At 48.3% G+C, this 20,267-nt stretch overlaps 1 protein-coding gene across 1 annotated transcript in view; it reads left to right on the forward strand.

Moving 5' to 3' along the window:
• BCR (BCR activator of RhoGEF and GTPase) overlaps positions 1-20,267 on the forward strand; it is a 98,739-nt gene that overhangs the window by 60,768 nt on the left and 17,704 nt on the right. The window contains exons 6-17 of the mRNA XM_054645624.2: positions 1,006-1,113; positions 2,495-2,555; positions 2,974-3,026; positions 3,374-3,514; positions 12,317-12,438; positions 13,643-13,811; positions 15,088-15,207; positions 15,818-15,893; positions 16,314-16,418; positions 17,006-17,080; positions 17,651-17,748; positions 18,413-18,544. Of these exons, the coding sequence (XP_054501599.2) occupies positions 1,006-1,113; positions 2,495-2,555; positions 2,974-3,026; positions 3,374-3,514; positions 12,317-12,438; positions 13,643-13,811; positions 15,088-15,207; positions 15,818-15,893; positions 16,314-16,418; positions 17,006-17,080; positions 17,651-17,748; positions 18,413-18,544 (1,260 nt within the window). The remainder of the gene's footprint in view (positions 1-1,005; positions 1,114-2,494; positions 2,556-2,973; positions 3,027-3,373; positions 3,515-12,316; positions 12,439-13,642; positions 13,812-15,087; positions 15,208-15,817; positions 15,894-16,313; positions 16,419-17,005; positions 17,081-17,650; positions 17,749-18,412; positions 18,545-20,267) is intronic.

The following is a 20,267-nucleotide window of genomic DNA, read 5'->3' on the forward strand; positions in this document are numbered from 1 at the left end:
GGACTGGCTTTTTGTCTTCCATCACCTCTGGCACAAAGCTCCCCAGAGAGTGGGGAGCACAGTGGTTATGAGAGGGAGCAGGAGAGGGAAGGAGCAGTGGGGAAGTTGCTGCCCTGCCTCTTGCTGCAGCAGTGCTGAGGTGAGTGCAGCCCCTGCAGTGTCCCCTTGCTGCACCCTTGGCTGCTGCCCTCAGGTGTGCCCAGCCCAGCCTGGCAGCTCTGCAGCACAAAGCCAGCTCTGCACTCCAGACAAGCTTGGAGCCTACCCAGGGATTTCCCAGGCTGGATCTTGTGTTCTCTGGCATGAATATGGCTCAAGTTCCTAAGTCAGCAAACGGGATCAGTGCTAAGACTCTGTGATAATAATGACTTACTGCTGCTCTCTGAGGCCTGTTCCATCCTCTTCTGGAGCAATTCCATATTCCTTCTGCTGGAAAAAAGTGCCATTTTCTGTCACCTAGTGCCCCAGTCACTGCCATCCAAACAGAATGTGCTCTCTTCTGCATTTTCAGCCCTCTGCTGCCCTTATAATAATGCTCACTAAGGCAGATATGGGTAATATCTGGGTTTGATTTAGTCTATCCACCATGCAAAGGCCAACAAGTAGCTTACTGGGGTCACATTTGTGCTGTTGGGCTGAATCATTCCTCCCTGATTCATATGTTGTGGCAAAAAGCCAGCAGCTCCAGTTACATCAATGAGCTGCAATATTAATAGATACTAATCTGGCAGTTTAGAAGGGAAAATAGATGTCAGAAATAAGGATGTGTCACTCTAATAGGTTTTCACATCCTTCACAAGTAAACTTGTTCAGCATAGGGTGGAACTGGGTGCAGTGCTGGTTGGACAAAGTTGAGAGGTCAGAGATGTCATTCTGGGCCTGCTCAGCATTCCCTGCAGTTGTTTGGTGTGAAGGAAACATGACCTGGTCACTGGATACCAAGCCTGACCATCCCAAACTGTCTTTTTCCCCAGCATTTATAATATTTTGTTTTGCTTCCTGCAGGCCAGCCAGCTGGGAGTGTACCGGGCCTTTGTGGATAACTATGAGGTTGCCATGGAGACAGCAGAGAAATGCTGCCAAGCCAATGCTCAGTTTGCTGAAATCTCTGAGGTAATGTCACGGTGCTCAGACACACGAGCTGTCTGCCTCTGACTAATGCCCTGCCATGTCACTCCTGTCTGTTCTCCAAGTACCTCTGCAGCCCTGACTTCTGGAGGAGTTGGGAGCTCCCACAGACTCAGCTCGTGTCCTTACACTGAATTGTACCCTGGGCTGGTCACAGACACAGCCTTTGTGTGCTGTCCCCACCCAGGGAATCTGCTAGAAACTGGCTTTGCTTTGAACTTCTCCAGCTCTGTGCCACCTTCATGCATTACTAGAAGGGAAAGCTCCATGTGAGTTTCTCAAATGTTTCTCTTGCTAATGATGATTCTGGCTGTGGTATAAAAGCCATCCTTAATGGCTTGCACTGTGGCTGTCAGTGGGATTGCAGGCTTCACTGGCATGGAGAGGAGAGGGTAATTCTCTCATGAAAAAGGCAAATGTGTCAACCATAAATCTATAATGCTATTCTTTGGCCTGCTCTGATTTCCTCCCTGACAGAGGAGTACCTGTCTCAAAGCATTTTGAATATTTTTTCAGGCTTCCCAGACCATCAGCTTTCCCTGCAGTGCATGGTCTCATTGACTCTTTATATTGCAGTGGTTATTTCTTGAAGAACTCAGTTGCCAGGAAAACATGAATTTCATATGTGTCTCCTTAAAAACAATCAGATAAATCATCAGAGCTGAGGGCGTTTAGTGCTCTGAGAAAACTCCTGAGTACATTCTATATCACATGTCCCTTGAGACTTATGAGAAAGAGGTAAAATATGATCTCTCAGTTTTGCTGTTTCTGACAAATAATTCTGAATCATGCCAGTATCTACTGTGTTTGGAATGATGGTACTTCTGCATTTGTGTCCTGGTGAGAATTTTGGAGCTGAGCACATTAATGCATGGCATGGCCCATGACAGAGAGCAGAGTCACAGACAGTGTTCCTGTGCTGCTGTGGAAGAGCTGACGTGTCCAAGGTCACCCAGCTCTGAGTGCAGGAGTAAGAAGTGTAACCTGAGGGTATTGAGTGCCAGTGCTGTACTTTATTTATTGGTGCTGGCAGTGGCTGTGTGCTTATGGACATCTCTTTTCTGCAGGTGATTTAAAAGCTCCCCCATCCCCATTGCTGTAGGTGGTTCCCTGCTTTGCTGCATGTCTATTGACAGGTGCTCCTAAGAACACTGCTTAATATTTGAGATGTGTGGGGTGCCTGTGACATGGCAGTGGTGCATTTACCAAGAAGGAAAGTCATTTCCATCACTGACTTGAACTGTGATAGGGCTCTCCTCCTTTCACACCCAGGCCTTCCCCTGGAGGAGCAGATAGTCTGTTGTGTTCCCATGTGACATTTCAAGGTGATTCACCATCTGCTACAGGGGTTTTCTTTTTCTTTCAGAATCTAAAGGCGAGAAGCACAAAGGAATCTAAAGATCAGACGACAAAAAATTCCTTGGAAAGTGAGTGATCCATGGAGAGGAGACTGGTCTGTCAGGACTGTGTGGAGGCTGTTGCCAAACCTCCACCCTCTCTTTTTCTTTTCTAATGCTGGAAAGTTATGGGGTCTGCTGGCTCTGCCTGGGAAGTCAGTTCCTTTTTGCTAAGTAGGCTGCCTACATGGGGAAGTGCCTCCTGGCTTCAAACCTCAGCAGTGCCTTTGTGCAAAGCCTGCCCAGCCACTGGGCTGTTGTGATTTTAAGAGAGCATCTGCACAAATGCAACCTCCAGCAGTGATGGGTTTATGGGGGCATTTAGAGAGCCTGGTCAAGATCAGGTTCCACAGTGCTTGTCTTTGTGCACATGAGTGGAAGACAGCCCATGCTAGAAGGAGCTTCCACACTCACACTTCCTGATATTCCTGCTGCTTTGTTTCCACAGCTCTGCTGTACAAGCCAGTGGATCGAGTGACCCGCAGCACACTTGTCCTGCATGTAAGTGTCTGAAGGGGAGTTTTCAAATTTCAGACCCCTGTCCTGTTTTCTTTGACCTTCAGATTTTCCATGGAGCTGCAGGACTGCAAAAATAAACCTGTTGAGCTGCATAAGAGCCACTTCCCTTTACACCAAGGAGATGGAGTCTATGGGTAGGATGCTGCTATCTTTGCAGTGATGTCACCAAGAAGTGCAGGGTATTTTTATCTTTATCTAGAGATAAAGCCTTGCCCTCATCTGTGTGAAGAAGCTGGAGCATCCTGTCCTGCAGCTCTGAGTAGGGGTGCTCGGGCTCTGCTGCCATCCAGTGCTGCCTGTGACTGTGTTCTCTGTCTGTGTTCTGTCAGGATTTGCTCAAGCACACCCCTGTGAGCCACCCTGACCACCCCCTGCTGCAGGATGCTCTGCGGATCTCACAGAACTTCCTCTCCAGCATCAACGAGGAGATCACTCCTCGCAGGCAGTCCATGACTGTAAAGAAAGGGGAGGTGAGTCTTCCTGTCTTGTTATTTTCTCAGTTTCTAAATACTGGTTATGTCTTTTCTGTAGAGCTGACTAGGAAGTTATGCTCTTAAGCTGTTTGTTGCTAAGATACAGTTTATCCAATGTCCTTGTTCTCTAAAGGATGTGGTACAGCTCCCTCTGTTTTCTGTTCAGAAAACAGTTTGGAAACCAAGAGGAAAAGTGTGATTAGAGTTTTGTCTTTAGCATTGTTATAATCATTTGTCATACGTAATTCCTATGATGCACATTGCCATGCACTAAATGGGTTTGTATTTTACCTGCAAACTGGAACCAAATGGGAAGCCTAGGAGGAGAAAAAGCTGAGGGAACATCAGAAGTCATGAAAGATTAGGAAAAGCTGTTTTCCAGCATCTTAATTTTCACCATAAAATTAATTTTCTGCATCTTTATTCTAAAGGAGAGTGTTGTAAATAAGACTGGAAAGCAAAACAAATGGAATGGGTTGGGAATGCCAGAGAGATGATAGACTCCTGGGAGTGTAATAAATATAACCCTTTTCAGCTCTGCAAGGAGCTGCACTGCACCCAGAAAGGTCTGAGATGTGCAGATCCTTCACCTGCATGCACTGTTGTGCAGGGAGACCACGGAGCTTCTCTGTGGTGGAGTCTGCATTCCTCAGTGGTTGATTCAGCTGCCTTGTAAGTCCATTAAAAAGGGATTCAGTCCCTCCTGATAAAGAAAGGCCAGGACTGGCAGAAGGGTTGAGAGGGAAGGATTGGGAGATTGGACACAGAGAGAAGCAGCTCAGATAGTAAAGGTGCAAGAAGAGCTGTGGCAGCATTCCAGACATGGGCTGATCAGCAGTGACCCAAATTACCCTGTACAAAAACATCTCTTGCAAAGCCCAGGAGATTGTTAAGATACTGTGAACCTTCATGATTTATTCCCAAATCCTGACAGTTAAACATGCTTGCTTTTAGCTGTTAACCTGATATTTAGCTGACAAAAGGTTTGCTGGACACTGCAGTTCTGGGAATTTGGCGCACTTTGTCCTGCAAGTCTTGCTCATTGTCTCATTTTGTCAACTGAGGACACTTCCAGCTGAGAAAAGAAGAGGAGGGGCTGAGCAATTGGAGGCTGAGGCAGAAGCTGAGCCATCAGTCACCAGTGCCTCAGTGACAGGGGATGGCCTCGTTAAAGTGGCTGCTGATTGAGTCATAGCAGAAAGCACAGGCTAGAATGCCCCTCGCAGGGGAGGGAGCAGTTTGTGTTCTCTGCTTGTCTGTCAGCATCTCCGTGAGGGATGCAGGCTTTGAAACGTGCCATGCAGAATCCTAATGAGGTGCCAGAGCCCAGGCAGGGGAGGGGGCTCAGGAGGATGATCCTGCTGGTGCCTTTTTGGAGCAGTATTTGTCAGGTCTCAGAAAGCAGGAGGGGAGGCACAGGCTTAGCAGGCCTGGTCACACTCTCACTGGTCCTGCAGTGACTCCGGGTAGGATGTGGGGAGGGAGGGAGAGGACATACCAGAGGAGAGGGCTGTGGGGGTGTTAAGGGGACTGGGAAGCCTTTGTGCCCTTCCTCACTGCACACAGCTTTTCCTGAGCCCAGGGAAGACAAGGACTTCCCTTCCACTCTGGGAATCTGACCATGAATATTTTCTTTAGTCATTTGGCACCGATATCTCACTTCTGTCAAAGCAGTAGTGCCCCAGTTGAACCCTCTGTGTCCTGAGAGTAGGTGTGTTCACTCTCCATGTAGTAATGCAGAAACACAAATCTGCTCCCAGCCACTCTGTGTGGGTTAGTGATGGCTGTTCCTTCCTACAGGCTGCTCAGCTTGGGGTCATAACTGGGTTTTGTTTATGCCTGTAAATCTTTCCTTTTCTACTTATCCTTTCCTCCCACTCGCCTTGCTGGTGCTCCCCCTGGGGTGACAGGACAGTGTGTGGATTGCATCTCCTAATTGACTGCTCTCAATGCATAATGCATTTTTTATTTTAATGAATCACCAGCTTGCTTTGATGGCTTTTTTCATTATTTGTCTTCCTCCCATTGAAGTTTCCTTGGTGGAAAGGAAGGAGGGTAAAATAGCCTTTTCCTCTCATGTATTGCTTAGGTGCTGATCTCAGTTATCTTTTTTCACAGTCCTTGCCTTTTATGTGGAATATTTTTTCCTTTTGAGTGTATTGTGGGGAGGAATCAAATCTCCTTTGCCAGCCTCTTGCTCCAGCTCTTTTTTTCAGGATTGCTTTGAACTGGGGGAAAGCAGCCAGTTGTTAATCTCCCTAGTGACAGGCTGCTAAGGAGGGGAGTGCAGGTCAGGAGAGAGTACAGGCTCATCAGCACAGAGTTGTTCTGTTTTGCAGAGGTGATTCCCTGCCTTGGGAGCAGTGACTCAGCCTGCCCTGCCTGCTGGGCTCCCTGTGTGCTGCCAGGTGTCCATCCTGCACTCCAGCCCCCCAGTTCTGCTGAGCTCCAGAGGCTTTGTTCTGATCTAGACCTATGCATAGGAGCTGGGAGCTTTCTGTGATTTGCTGGGCTGCATGAGTATTTCAGGTAGCGCAAAGAGATGGGAACAAAGGGAGTAAAATCCCTGCCCAGAGGGCCAGAAAGAGCTGCAGCAGGGAAGGCAAGGTTGGTGCAGGGAGCCTGTGAACAGAGTTGGGTCCTTGCTGGCTGTAGCAGACTTTGCTGAGGGCCACGGTACAGAGGAGCCAGCAGAGCCTCAGCCCCAGCCTGGCAACACAGGGGAGCCAGGGGGTGTCTCTGGCCTTTGGGATCTGTTTCCATTCACTTTGGTCCACTACATTCTCCTGCTCCCTTATTTTCATCCCCTCTTTCTACTTTCATTGTTTTACCTTTTTTACAGTTTTTTTAATGAATTATCTACAGATATCCACTTTGCTAACCCTCCAAAGAACCAAGCAAATGCATGGAGGGGAGGGAATCTAAGTAGCCCTGTACTTTGTGCCTTGTGAGTGGTGGAGAGTCACCCAGCCCTTGGGGGCATGGAAGAGGCATCTTCTTGTCACTGCTGATCCTTCTGCACCACTGTTGTCTTGGTTTAAATAAGGAATGAGGTTAAGGTTCTGCTGGGGATGGTGCCTTGGGGAAGAAGGAAAACAAATGCATTGGGATGAAGGATGTGCCACTGTTATGTGCAGGAGGGCAGTAATAACCTTCTCTAGGCTTATTAACAGAGCAGCTCTAGGTACTGCATGTTGGGTTTTTTTCAGCTAAGCCCAGATGCAAATGACTGTAGTGCTTGTGTCTTGGCCTGCCAGAGGTCAAGGCTGGTGTTTCCAGCTAATTGAGTGCATTTGTGCAAAGCAGGAATTAATGAAACAGCAAAAAATTGCAGAGTTCACTTGGTGGTCCCTTTCCTGACTGCTGCTCCTCTCGTGCTCTTTGCAGAGTGTTGTTGCAGGGCAGTTCAGACCAGCCTGAGTGTGGTGGCTGCCACTCTGCCTTGCCTGGGCCATGCTCTCCCACCCTCTCTGAAGTGTTCATGCTGATGTTTGTGTGATCCCACAGCAGCGCAGAGGAAAGGAGCCTGGAGTTTTGGGTGACTGCTGGCTGAGAGGCTTCATGTCTGGTCTCATCAGCACCAGTCCAGACACAGGGGAGCTGACAGCATTTTTGGGAACAAGCCCAGTAGATCACATCACAGATCTGCTTGTGCTACTGTACACCTTTGTCCTTGCCCTGGAGAGGAGAGGCTGCTTGGCAAGCTGCTCTGCTGTTTCTAAATCTGGTTTTAAACTGCAGTCAAGGGACTGGCTAGCATTGCCTTAGGCTTCTGTTTGACTTTGCAGAGGACCAAGTGTGCTAGAGAAGGGAAAGCACAAGGGACGTGTGCAAGGGAGCAGAAGTGCAAACTGAAGCCTTTGAAGAGCTGGAAGTGAAGCTTGGACACAGCCATGCACAGCGTGGGGCCTGGTGCCTACTGCTCCTGGAGGCCTTGGGCAGATGTTGGCAATAGAGCACTCAGAAATTATCTTGGCTGCTTCACACTCTGTCTTACAGCTGGAGCCAGAGAGCTCCTGGTGACAGGAGCTTTGGGAGGGAGAAAGAGAGGCCATTAAAATGCTCAAAGAGCAGCCAGTTTAACTCCCTAGGCAGAGCATCCCTTTTTTTTTTATTTTTTGCAGTGCTGCTCTTGCAACACACTTACACACACGAGGAATCATTTTCTTCCTACGCTCTGCAGAAAGCCAAACCACCTCTTCCTCACTGCCATGTGCCAATACCCATCTCCTGGTTTTCCCCTCCTCCCTGTGCCTCACACATGTCCCAGCCCTTCCTGGGGCTCTCACCCACGCACGCTGCAGGCCTCTGCTGTCAGCACATGGGATGAGCTCCTTCCTCAGCACACAAGTGGGGAGGTGGCCTTTTGTGCAGCTGTGGGGCTGCTTGAGTAGGTTTTTTAATTCCACTTTTTGTCATGTGCCTCAGACAAGCTGGCCACACTTCCTGGAGTTAATCAGTCTGTGACAGCAGCAGGATTTATCATATGCAAACAGCACAAAAACACTGTAGGATGAATAGATGAGCACACAGGTAGTCGTGAGCTTGGTAGCAGAGGAGGGGAAGATGCTCAGTGACAGAGGTAAGAGGAGGAGGAGGACAGCAATAGGCAATCCAAAGAGGATAACCAAGCTCTGGGAAAGGTACAGGGAGAGCTCTTTTGTTCAGAGCACTGAGGTGGGTGGGAGAAGAAGCAGATGAAAACATGCAAAGAAAAGCAGGGCCTGGAAAAGGGATGTGAAACTTATAATGCACCAGTACAGGAGCTTTGCAAGAGCCACTGAAGTTAACAGCACAGACCTTGTGTGAGAGATTAAAGATGGTCCTAATTCACTCTATTATCAAGACTTTTCTCCCACAATTCCTGGAACATCCTTCTGAAGCTGAGCTGAGCTCCTGTGCTGGACACCTGCCAGACTTGGGGGCTGTCTGTGGAAGAGAGGGGGTCACTCTGCCACTTTCCTGCCACTGTCACCCTATCACCCTAATCTTATGTTCCCTTGGATGTTTATTTGGTCTTTTTGTAGCCAGTGTTATTTCAGAGTATTTTAGGAAATCTTTAGCACCTTTGGTTACTTTATCAAACAGAGTAACTCTGGGTAGAGTGATGGTTTCCCACATGAGCTATTGTATGTCAGTACAGAAGGCTCACATCCAAAAACCCTTGTGTTTCAGGAGACCCCATTTAACAGGAGCCACGAAGGGAGTAGCTGTTGGTGGCCCTGGGTGGGAGGAGTTGACCAAAGTCTTGGTTCCAAAACTGCAGAGCTGAGGTGGCACAAGCCCTGTCTGAGGGGGCTGCTGGCTCCCCCAGGGTGGGAGAGGATGGGCTGACTCATGTCAGGAGGTCCAGGAAGGTGCCCTTTGCTCCCACACTGTGGGGTTTGGATCTGGTAAGCCATTGGGAAATCCTTTGATTGTTTCCCTCTGACCTGCTGAACCTCCCACAAGATGACTCATGTGCAGCAAAGGATGTGCCCCTTTGCTGGAAGTGCCCCTCCTCAGCTCCACGGATGCTGAGCAGCCTGGGGCATGCCTGTTTTACCCAGCCCTAATGAAAGTTCTCTTTTCCAAGAAAAGCTGGTAGTGAGTGAGCAGAGATTTCCTGACTTGATCCACAAATGTTTTCTCCTGTACTCTCCTCCCCAGATGCTTGGTTGCTCTTTTGGCAGTTCACCCCTGCTGCTTGCTGAGGGACACCTTCCCAACTAACTCCCATGAGCAAGGAGATAAGAAGAATGAAGGGTTCTGGGAAGCTCCATGTTTCTCTCTGACTGACTGGAATAAATCTCTTTCACCTCTTTCCTTCTCTTCCAGCCAAGCTTAGGAAGTACAGGCTTGTCCTCTTCCACCAACTCTCTTTGTGGGACTTTTTGCTGCCTCAGGGTTGCTCTGTGTCTATGTCAGTGATAGGATTTGGTTCCCAGGAGTGCTAACCCACATAAACTCAGTGCCACCTCAGCCCCAGATGGGAATGAGGAGGTTGTTGGGTCATTTGGCATGGACTGGCTGAGCTTTCTGCTCGGGTTTGGGGGAGATGTGCTCTCAGCAGGGTGCTGGGCTGGGGCCCTGGCTCATCTCACACACTGCCAGTGCCTGGCAGAGGCAGCCAGGTCAGGCCAGGACTGTGCCCTGTCAGTGCCAGGCAGGGAAAGGACAGTGCCACCTCCTGCTGGGGAGCAGAGATGAATAAGCTGTGAGAACATCTTTACACCTACGAACAATGAGCAGAGGTTGAGCTGGCAGCAAGCAGCTATTCTCATTGCTCCAGAGGAGCTGAGCTGATTTGCAGTGTAATTAATATGCATCAGATCTAGAAACCTGAGATCAGGGGTTTGGCTTGCTCAGAAAATATCTTTCCCTGCTTATTATTATTGCTCCCAAATGAAATTCTTTGCAGGAGTGGAGAGTGTTCTTGTGCTACTGACAACGTACCTCCTCCTGTTTGTTTATTTATTTTCCAAGCTCAGTGTTTCTAGTTTCCTGTCTGGAGCTTGCTCTCCCAGGCAGGAGGGGAAGGCGTGCTCAAGTGCCCATCAGCAGCAAAGGCAGGAGTGCAGGCAGGACTTCTCTCCAAAAACACTGAGAAGAAGCCAGGACGATCACACCCACCTAAAAATAAACACTAACATATGTACAGGCCTTTGTGAGCTGAATCACTGCTGGATGCCAGATCTCCCCAGAGTCCTGCCCAGAGATGGTGCAGCAGTCTGTCAGGGATCAGCCTTGCTTCCTGCAGCTCTGGGAGAGGTGCAGCTTTTGCTGCTGTGCTCACAGATTTCCAGGACCTTTGTGTAATGGAAGGGAGCACTGAGATGAGCTGCTGACACTGCTCCATGTGCTTTTGCAGGTAGCTGTGGTGCTCTTGTAGCTGCAGACAGGAAAATGCAGCTCCTAATCCCTGTCAGGAAGTGTAGGGTACTGTGGGACAGACTGTGGAAAAAAAATTATGTCTGCAAGGGCATTTCTTTGTCATGTGTTCCTTGCCATGATGCCTGCTAGGCTCAGGACTAATGTGGTTTGTTTTAATTTTGGAGAGCCAAGATGGGAAGAATGGTAGGCAGGAGGAGAGGCAGTGTGGGGGTTTGCACTCCCACACCCTTGGCAGGGAACACGTTCAGGGTTTGTTAAATCACACAACAAACAGAACCCAGGGGCATCACCTGAGAAATGGAGGCACCACTTGTGGTGAGGGTGTCCTGACCTTGCCCAGGGGAGCTGCTCTCGTGGTGCTGCCCCTGGAGACCGTTGTGTGTGTGTCAGTGTGGGGGTCCTGGCCATGGGGCTGGGCAAGGCTGGCAGTGAGGCAGCTGGGGAGGTGCTGGTGAGCCCTGGGCAGGGTCAGCAGAACTCTGCTGTCTCCAGCCACAGCACTGTCTGGGCAGATGTGGGATGTCTGATATGTCACTCAGAGGAGCATCCTCTTGGCTGGAATAGCAAAGGAAGTACAGGTCAGGGAAGAGTTCCTTAGCATTCCTTAGCACGTGTGGGGAAGCTGATGGTTCCTGCTTGTACTGGCTGTGAAGTGAGGCAACACTGACAGTTATACACATTGGTGGAAATAAAACCTGCCCAGAGCTGAATGCCCTGACTTCTGCTTAAAAATCAGAGGGAGGTATCTGTTCCAGGTGTTCACTGAGTCCTGCTGATCCTGACAGCACAGTGGAGGACCTGAGCACAGAGCAGGGCATGAAACTGCTGTGGTGGTCACTGGAAGGAGCACACAGCCACCTGTCTACATGCCAGCATTCCAGCCTTTTGGGCTTTTAACTATGGAGGCATCTGTCCCACCCCTCCCCCATAAGGAAATGAGGAAAGCAATGTTCTGCCTACCAGTGTGTGCCCCTTCTTTGGGAGGCTGTTAAACTCTGTGGAACTAGAAGCAGGATTAAAGGCATCAGAGTTGTGCAGCTTCTTTGCATCTTCTAGGTTTGGGGAATCTTTATATGATATATAAAGAAGATTCCAATAGGCATGTGGTGAGGGTACATCCAGATGGTCCTTTTAAAGCAAAGGCTGATAAGGGACTCCTGAGAACTTTACCAGATACACATGTTCAGGAATTATCCCTTAACAGCACTTGTAATGAAGAAGCAGCCGTGGCGTTCAGCTGTTAATGTTGACAAAGTCGTTCTGTGAATGGGAGAGAAGGGGTCGAGGAGAGCTTTGCTGTCCCTGCTGGGGTGGCTGAAGCTGCTGCAGAGGCTGGGAGGTGACTGAGAGAAGTGGCTCTGGGAGAAGTGGCTCTGGGAGAAGCGGTGTGTGCTGCTCTCTGCTGGCTCGGGAGGGGACGATCCCCTGGCAGGGATTCGGGGACTCGGGAGCTGGGCAGCGACTCACGACAAACTGCACTTGGGCTCAGGAACAGGTGATGGAGAGAAGCCCGAAGTCTGAGCCAGCACCAGGGTGGGGAGAAGATGCATGGCTCTTTCTGCCTTTGGAGAGAGACCTGCAGCAGGGGGCAGAGTGGACAGCAAGGAGTATTTCAGAGGCTTTTTCATTTTTCTGAGTTCGACAAATGTACTGAATTTGCCCTGGTAGGAGTCGAGTTTAAGGACTGTGTTGCCCCAGTGCCAGATTTGGAACTGGTATTGCACTGGAGCATTATTTGGAACTGGTATTGCACTGGAACATTATTTGGAGCTGGTATTGCACTGGAGCATTATTTGGAGCTGGTATTGCACTGGAGCATTATTTGGAGCTGGTATTGCACTGGAACATTATTTGGAGCTGGTATTGCACTGGAGCATTATTTGGAGCTGGTATTGCACTGGAACAATTCTCCTGTTTTCTCCCCAGCACCGGCAGCTGCTGAAGGACAGTTTCATGGTGGAGCTGGTGGAAGGGGCTCGCAAGCTGCGCCACGTCTTTCTTTTCACTGACCTCTTCCTGTGTGCCAAGCTCAAGAAGCAGATTGGAGGGTGAGAGTTTCCTTTTGGACTTTGTGCTTTGCACCTCGGCTGCAACAGGATCCTGGGCTTAGCCTGCAGTGTTAGCTGCATATGGATACCCCAGGCCTGGGTAACCATCATGCACAAGAAGTAGTTAGATAAGAAATAATCAGCAAGATAGGAATGTTTACTGTATGAGATCCTAAGTCCTGACCCCCTCAGGAAAAGTAATTCCTCCTATCCCTGCCCTGAGCCTACCTATGAGAGCAGGATATGTTGTAGCTGCTGGCATTCTGGACAAATGTCAATCATTTTTCTGTTTGCCCTTTCTTTTAATAGGTGACATTCTTCACTTGTTTTTATGACTAGGGTTGTTAATTTTGGCTTTGCAGCTACAGCCTGTTAACAGTTTTATAGAAAAATGGCAAAGTGCAGTAAACAGACTATGTGTCAAGCCCAAAGTGCAGTTATTAAAGCAGTTTTGCTGACAGTTTTCACATGTGAGGGGGGAGGAACCATTGCCAATGCACTTGCCTCAAACAGGGCTTCTCCTCATTTGGTAAATGTTTTTCTTGGGGAGACATCTCTTATCTTCTTGCCCTCCTCAAGCAAAAAAGTTATGTCTGCATGTGCTTGTGAGGAATGAACCTTCAAAAAAGTGGGACATTCCCAAGAGTGGAGGTTCCTGACAGCACAGTAAGAGGGAATAAATGACATGAAACATTAAAAAAGTGCTGCTTATCCTGGTGAAATCCCTGGAGAATGGCAGCTATGAGCTGTAGTTTCCCTGGCTGGATTACACAGAGGTTTATATGCATTGGCTCATCTGCCCCAGCTTGACCCCAGCTTGGTCATGAGAGGCTCAGGTTCAGATCCCAGGGGGCCACCAGGTCACAGGTGTGGCACAGCTTTAGAGCTTTGCCACACCAGAGGCTGCAAAGAGAGAGCACACAGGACCAAAATTGTCTGCAGGAGATGGATGTGGTGGTTCCTTAGGATGAAAAGAACTAGATAACAAAATGAGTTGCCTTTTTATGTGCTGTACCAGCTACTGGCCCTGCTAGGCTGTCTTGCTGAAAAGCAACCTGTTGCCAGACTTTTTCCATATGGGAATCACTGTAAAGTTGTGCCAGTATCTGCATCTTCTGCACTATAGCAGGGGAGAGCTTGTGGGAAGGACTGGGTGTTGCCAAACACCAGTAGCAGTAAAAGGTTTGGACCTCCTGCCTTTCAGAAAAAGCCAACAGTATGACTGCAAATGGTACATTCCTCTCACTGACCTCAGTTTCCAAATGGTGGATGAGTCTGAGGCAGTGCCCAATATCCCACTGGTACCTGATGAGGAGCTGGATGCCATGAAGATCAAGATATCCCAGATCAAGAACGACATCCAGCGGGAAAAGGTAAAGGAGTTGAGCACTCCAGGGCAATGCAGACACAGGTCTGTGCTCAGAGGAGGTGCTGGGGGCAGCTCTCCCAGGGCTGCACAGGGTGGGGAGCCAGGCTGCAGCAGGCTGTTCAGCAGGGGCTTTGCTCATCTTAGTGCACAGCCTGGCTGATCCTGCCCTGTGAGGAGGCAGAGACAAAAGGACCCTGTGGTTGTACCCAGCAGCTCCTCTATTCCTATGAGCATCCATGTGGAGGGCAGGGATCTTATGCTGCAGACATGAAAAGGACTGGGAGTGTTATTTGCCAATTTCTGGCTGTTAAATTGTGATCCTGCCAGTGATTTTTGGTCAGAAGCCATATACTCTTGAATTTTAGCAGGCTCAGTTATGCCTTTGAAGCTTTTTCCTACTTCACTGATGTCAAAGCAGCAGCAAATGCATAGAAAGCAGCAATTATGCTGACAGCCAGACATGGACATGGTGTCTCTGGCCCAGGCTTCTCTTTGCTTGCAAGATCTGTCTTCTGAGAGCTGTTAGATCCCAAACCTTCCTGGAGCCTAAAAGAGAAATAAGAGTTTGAACACTGTTGGTATGTAGGGCAGGATATGAGTAACATTGATCGTGCTGTGGGAAGGTTATTCCCCACATTTCCAAAGAACATGCTTCTGCCTCACAGCCCTGGCTGGCTTTCAAAGAGGGCTTCCTGGAAAAAGTAAGGTATTAGGAAGAATTGTGGAAGCTGTTTACTCAAGCTGCAGGTGTCTAAGGTTCGTGCTTTGATGCATCAGTGCTAAATAATACACATGGCTGGGTTTGGTAATGGATTTTATCCAGGAAAAACCAGACTTTTAGCAGACTTCTGATGAAAATGGATCAGCGGGTGGTGAGTGGGAGAGTTCTGTGCAGCTTCTACAGAAGTTCCTTAGAGTCTCCTTAGTTAAGGACACTTGGAGGACCTGGCAGTGCTATGGCTGCCCAGTGACATGATGCTACTGCAGCCTCTGGAACAGAAAATACAGGGTACAGCTGGGACAGGGGCCACACACCTCTGCACTTCAGCTGGGACAGCTGGAATCAGGGAACAGTGCCCCATCCATGTGTAGAGATAGTGCAAATTACACCCTTCTGAGCAGCTGGGAGTCCTGTGGATCCTATTGAGAGCATTTCTTCTGCTCTGGGGCTATTTACCTACTCCCAGACACTGTGGATTTCAAAATAGCACTTTGTGTAAATGAGGGCAGATTTGAAGAATAACCCATGTCCTCTGCTCCCTCTCTCCTACACCCTTCAGAGAGCCAATAAAGGCAGCAAGGTCATTGAGAGGTTGAAAAAGAAGCTGTCAGAGCAGGAATCCCTCCTCCTGCTGATGTCCCCCAACATGGCCTTTCGCGTGCACAATCGCAACGGCAAGGTGAGAGCGCCATGGCCTCAGGGCCAGGGATCCTGGGGCTTGTGTCTGTGTCTGCACGTGCTCCTGCACAGTGAGGGCTCTGTGGCCTCTACTGTGTGTCCTCAAAGCACTTCCCAAGCAGCAGCCACCTCACCCTTGCTGTGCCAAAGGTTTTGATGGCATCCTATAAGGCTGTGATTAATTTGCATCCAAGACTGGCATTTAAGAAATAACCATAGAAATGAATCCTCTGTCTCAGCACCAGTCCTGGTGCAGCATGTCACTGCTTCATTGGTGTCTAGGCCTGTGCTGGAGGCTTTTGGCATTCCTGGTGCAGCTGAATTCCTGTTGTGAGGAATAGCACAAGCTGCTATGGGAGCTGCTGCAGGGCCACAGCTGCCCTTGGCAGGGTGGGGCTCTGTGAGCTCTGAGTGTCCATGTTGGTACTGTGGGCACACTGCCAGAGCCCAGCCTGTCCTGACAGAGATGTGATGCAGGATAAGTGGCAGGAGTGGCAGCAGAACAGTCTGTCCAGCAATGTGCACTGGGGGAGGGTGGGAGCAGGCAGGCCCTGCCCTCAGTGCTGCATCAGACTAATGCATACCCTGTTTTCTTCTGTGTTCCTGGGTAGAGTTACACATTCCTCATTTCATCAGACTATGAAAGGGCAGAGTGGAGGGAGAATATCCGGGAACAGCAGAAGAAATGTGAGTATCCCTCAGCTGTCATTGGTACAAATCATGTGAGGAATGTGTAGATAGAGCAGTTAGTAAGTAAATGTGTGTAGAGATTCTCCCATTTACCCTAGAGATCAGAGCTCAATGCAATTCCAGGTAGGGGGAAGAGCTGAACCCTTTCCACTGGCTCCATTCAAGATAAACTTAGTTACTTTTATGGCATGGTGGTTTTGGCTTTGCAAGGAACTAAGAACCCCTCTATTTCCAGTGAAGCATCCTGAGGCTTGGAGGAGTAACTGAATATGCCCCCAGCAGTACTGCCCTGAGCACCTCGGTGCTGCTGCTGAGCAGTGCCCAGGGAGCTCTGTCCCTGTGTGCCCAGGATGAGGGGTCATGCATCCAGCCTCTCCTTGGGATTTTTACTCCTCCCTCTTGCAATCTCCTTGGCAGGCTTTAAAAGCTTCTCACTTACATCAGTGGAGCTCCAGATGCTGACAAACTCCTGTGTGAAGCTTCAGACAGTGCACAACATTCCCCTCACCATCAATAAGGAAGGTAAGACCTTTGGGTTTTGCTTTCACGTGGTGCAGCTGCAGTGGAACTCTCCCCCTGCTGATTTTGTGCTTTCCCCTAGAGCTGCTCTTACTGTTCCCTTTTGCTACTGGTTGCAGGCATCCTCCAGTATACATGAATCAACTGTTAAATGGTCCTTGCATGCTGCTGTTGTGCAAGGTATTGGAGTGCCTGGTGGAGTTCTAGCCTGGGACAGCTTTGAGCTGTGTCTGAGAATCCTTTGGAACAACACTAGTTGGCCAAAATTGTGTCAGGGGCCATCCTAAATTACTGCATAATCTGCTAATGTTGACTTAGCCACTATAATTTTTTTCTCCTTTGAATTTCTTCCATGCTGTCTTGCTGATCCTAGAACTGTCACTGTCACTGTAAAAGCCCCCACTGCCAGCAGGTATCACAGGTGCCAGCTGAGGAACAGTCTCCTGTCTTGCTGAAGTGGTTGTTACTTGCTCCTGCCATTCTTGGGGACAGTTCACCCTCTGCTCATTAACCTGTGTAATTCCAGTCTCATCACTCTCACTCTTGGCTCTACTGTGAATGTAACAAAATCCCTTGGGTCTTTTGTACAGATGATGAATCCCCAGGTCTCTATGGATTCCTGAATGTCATTGTCCACTCTGCCACGGGGTTCAAGCAAAGCTCAAGTGAGTTGCAGTTCTGGGGCACACAGGAGGTACTGACAGGGGGTAGATAAGCCCTGTGCTGGGACAGCTGGGCATGGATTGCAGCATCTGTGGGGATGGTGAGGAGGAGAGGTGTTTGGGGAGCTGGAAGTTCTACTCTTAACTCCCAAAAAGATCAGCATCAAGGATTGAGCACACAGCATTTATTGTTAGGCCTAGTCTGTTTGAGGTTTTAAGCAGTGTTTGCTGATTACCCAGCTGTATTAGAAACAAGTCAGCCCTTATCCTCAATTCTTTCAGCTGTATTTTGTTTTACAATGAAAGAATGAAAGGTGTTCTCTGGCATCCAGAATTTTTGCTGGGAAGAAAGTGGTGTTAAAATTCAGGGGAATGACTTGACAGAAGGATCAAAAAAGGTGACAGAGCTTCTTAAGGACAGCTGGGCTGATCAAGGTGATGAGATTTGTATGGGATGGTGTTACTAATACAGAGATTATGGAAATGAAGACACCTTGTGCAAGTGATTATTGCAAGTTAGGAGATTGTTGATATTTTTTTGAAGTTTTTGTCTCCCCTGTCTTCCCTCCTCAGATTTGTACTGCACGTTAGAGGTGGATTCTTTTGGGTATTTTGTGAACAAGGCCAAAACTAGAGTTTACAGAGACACCACAGAGCCCAACTGGAACGAGGTAGGTTTGATTTTTCTTGATGTGACTTGTTCCATGTGCAAAACATCAACACATGGTGGGCAGAAGACCTGCCAGTGAAGGAGGCTGCTGCATGCTCAGCCCTTGTGCTGCACATGCTGCTTCTCAGAAAACACTTTTCTGCCAGGTTCATTTTGCTGTCAGGGCTTGCAGAAGATTTTCTCTTGGATTAGTGGTAGTTAAACAAACAATTTGATATAAATGAGTCTTGTCCAGTATTGAATCTTTTAAACAGATGCATGCTTGACAACTTTTTTAAAGACACAAGTAAAAATATGTTGAAGGAGATGGTTTTGTTTATTTGTTGAGAGGGGGAAGAATCAGCCATAGACATTTTGCCTGTTTACAGCCAACTCAGACCTGCTGGTGAGCAAAATTTCTAGAAAAGCAAATTTGTGTCTTTGAATAATGCTTTACTGAGACCTGTGAAACCTAAGGAGTGAACCATCTTGGTCTCCAATTTGACCATCTTATAGATACAAAATACGAATTCTGCTTATTTCTAGACCAATTTCAGTAGGGAGGAGGTTTTGGCCAGCCCTTAAGTGTTCTTCTGATGAGTATTAAAAAGACTGTATTGATTATTCTGAGACTGGTGCCCTGTTGTGATGCAGCCATTGCTCTTTCCTTTCCTGGTGCCCTGCAGGAGTTTGAGATTGAGCTGGAGGGCTCCCAGACACTGCGGATTCTGTGCTATGAAAAGTGCTACAACAAAACCAAGCTCACCAAAGAGGATGGAGAGAGCACAGATCGCATCATGGGGAAAGGACAGATCCAGGTAAGGCTGTGCTCAGCTCATTCCTGATACCCTTACTGCAAAACATCACAGGACTTTTGAATCCTGCTGTTCACCACAGAGGTTTTTTCTGCCTTCTGAGTGTCTCAGCATTGAAGATTTTTCCCTCAGATAGTGAGGTACACAGTGTGATTCACAGGCAGGGAATCAGCAGCTTTGTCCTCTTGCTTTGTGCCCTGTGCCTGCTCCATGGAATAGCTGCTTGTTTTGATCTCTCATTTGCCCATTAACTTCAAAACTTCCACATCACTGTATAGGAAGTGCCCCTGGGGCACTGGTGAGGGTGCTTCATTTGTGACAGGAGGATGCAAGAATATTCTCTCTATTCTGTAAATCCTGTGCACAAAGGCTGCCATCTGTGTGTGCTGGAAGTTGATGGATGTGTTGGCCAGGCCCTGGGACAGCCTGCCTGTCCTAGTGACTGCCATGCCCAGACTGTGGTGTCCATGACAGCATCTGAGGAACATTTCCACTGCTGGGAACTGGCCTGGGACACTTTGTGTGGCAGACGTGTAATACACTGGGGGAGGTGATGATTGCAAAGGGCTGCTGCTCTTGGGGAGCTGCTGGGTGACAGAGCACTAAAGCTGGATGTAGGAGAAATCAGGCCTTGTGTGGAAACCATGGGCAACATGTGTCCTCCATCCTGTTCCATTTGTTGCACTGTCTGTCCACAACTTTAGGAGGGTGTTTACCTGCTCTGAGGATACATTCTTTGTGTAGGAGTGGCTGTTGAACAGAACAGGGACCCTGCCCAGATACCTTTTCCTTTCTGGCATGTTCAAAGATCTCACCAGTTCCCCTCCATTTAGTCTGGCTGTTCTCCTCCCTGTGGATGGCAGCTTTCCCTGGCCATCCCTGCAGTGATGGTCATGCAGGCCAAGGCCATTTCTGGGATTGCAGAAGCAGCTCAGGGTGAGGGTGGTCTGTGGGATCACATCCCACCTTCGCTCTGGCAGGGTTCATTGCCTAAATGACTTGGATCAGCCTCTTCCTTCCCTCTCTCCTGGTTTCAGAGAGAGCCTTTGTCTCAGATGCATGAATTATTGTAATATTGAAGGGAGCTGGTGTGCAGATCAATAAATGCCAGCACAGGCTGCTGTGTGTGAGTGTCTCAGCTGACCAGGAATCCCTGTGTCCCTTCAGCTAACAAAGGCTGTTTTCCACAGAGCTGAGCAACTACAAAAGAGCAAGTCTTCAGCCCTGAAATGCCCTGGAGATTTGTGTGCTCATAACAGAAAACCCTGAAATCACTGACCTGATAAATTCTACAAATATGTTACATAGAAAGATTATTTAAAAAAAAAAAATCTTTCAAAATTTGGCAATTTTTTTCCTTCTCACAGCTGTGGGCATTTTTATGCACAGCAATTTTATATTCTGTAAATATATTTTATACTTTAGTAAATAAAAATACTCTTTGATGGCAATTAAATATTAATTGCATCCTGATTCTTTTAGAGAAACCTAGACAGTGGGAAGGTTAAAAAATCAATTAAAATGTTTTTAATCAATGCACAAATGTTGCATTCTGTTGTATCATAAAAGGCACATGCAAAAGCTCTCTTGGTTTCTATAAATCCCCTTTGCAGTTTATAAAGAAACTTGATGAATTGCCAGAATAATCCTTTAATTTTCAGTGATTTCTGTCCCATCATGGATTTCAAACACTATTGAATCAAAGAGAAGTCATATGACAGTCTGG

This window comes from Agelaius phoeniceus, chromosome 18 (assembly GCF_051311805.1).
Source record: "Agelaius phoeniceus isolate bAgePho1 chromosome 18, bAgePho1.hap1, whole genome shotgun sequence".
In the NCBI taxonomy this organism is placed as follows: Eukaryota; Metazoa; Chordata; class Aves; order Passeriformes; family Icteridae; genus Agelaius; species Agelaius phoeniceus.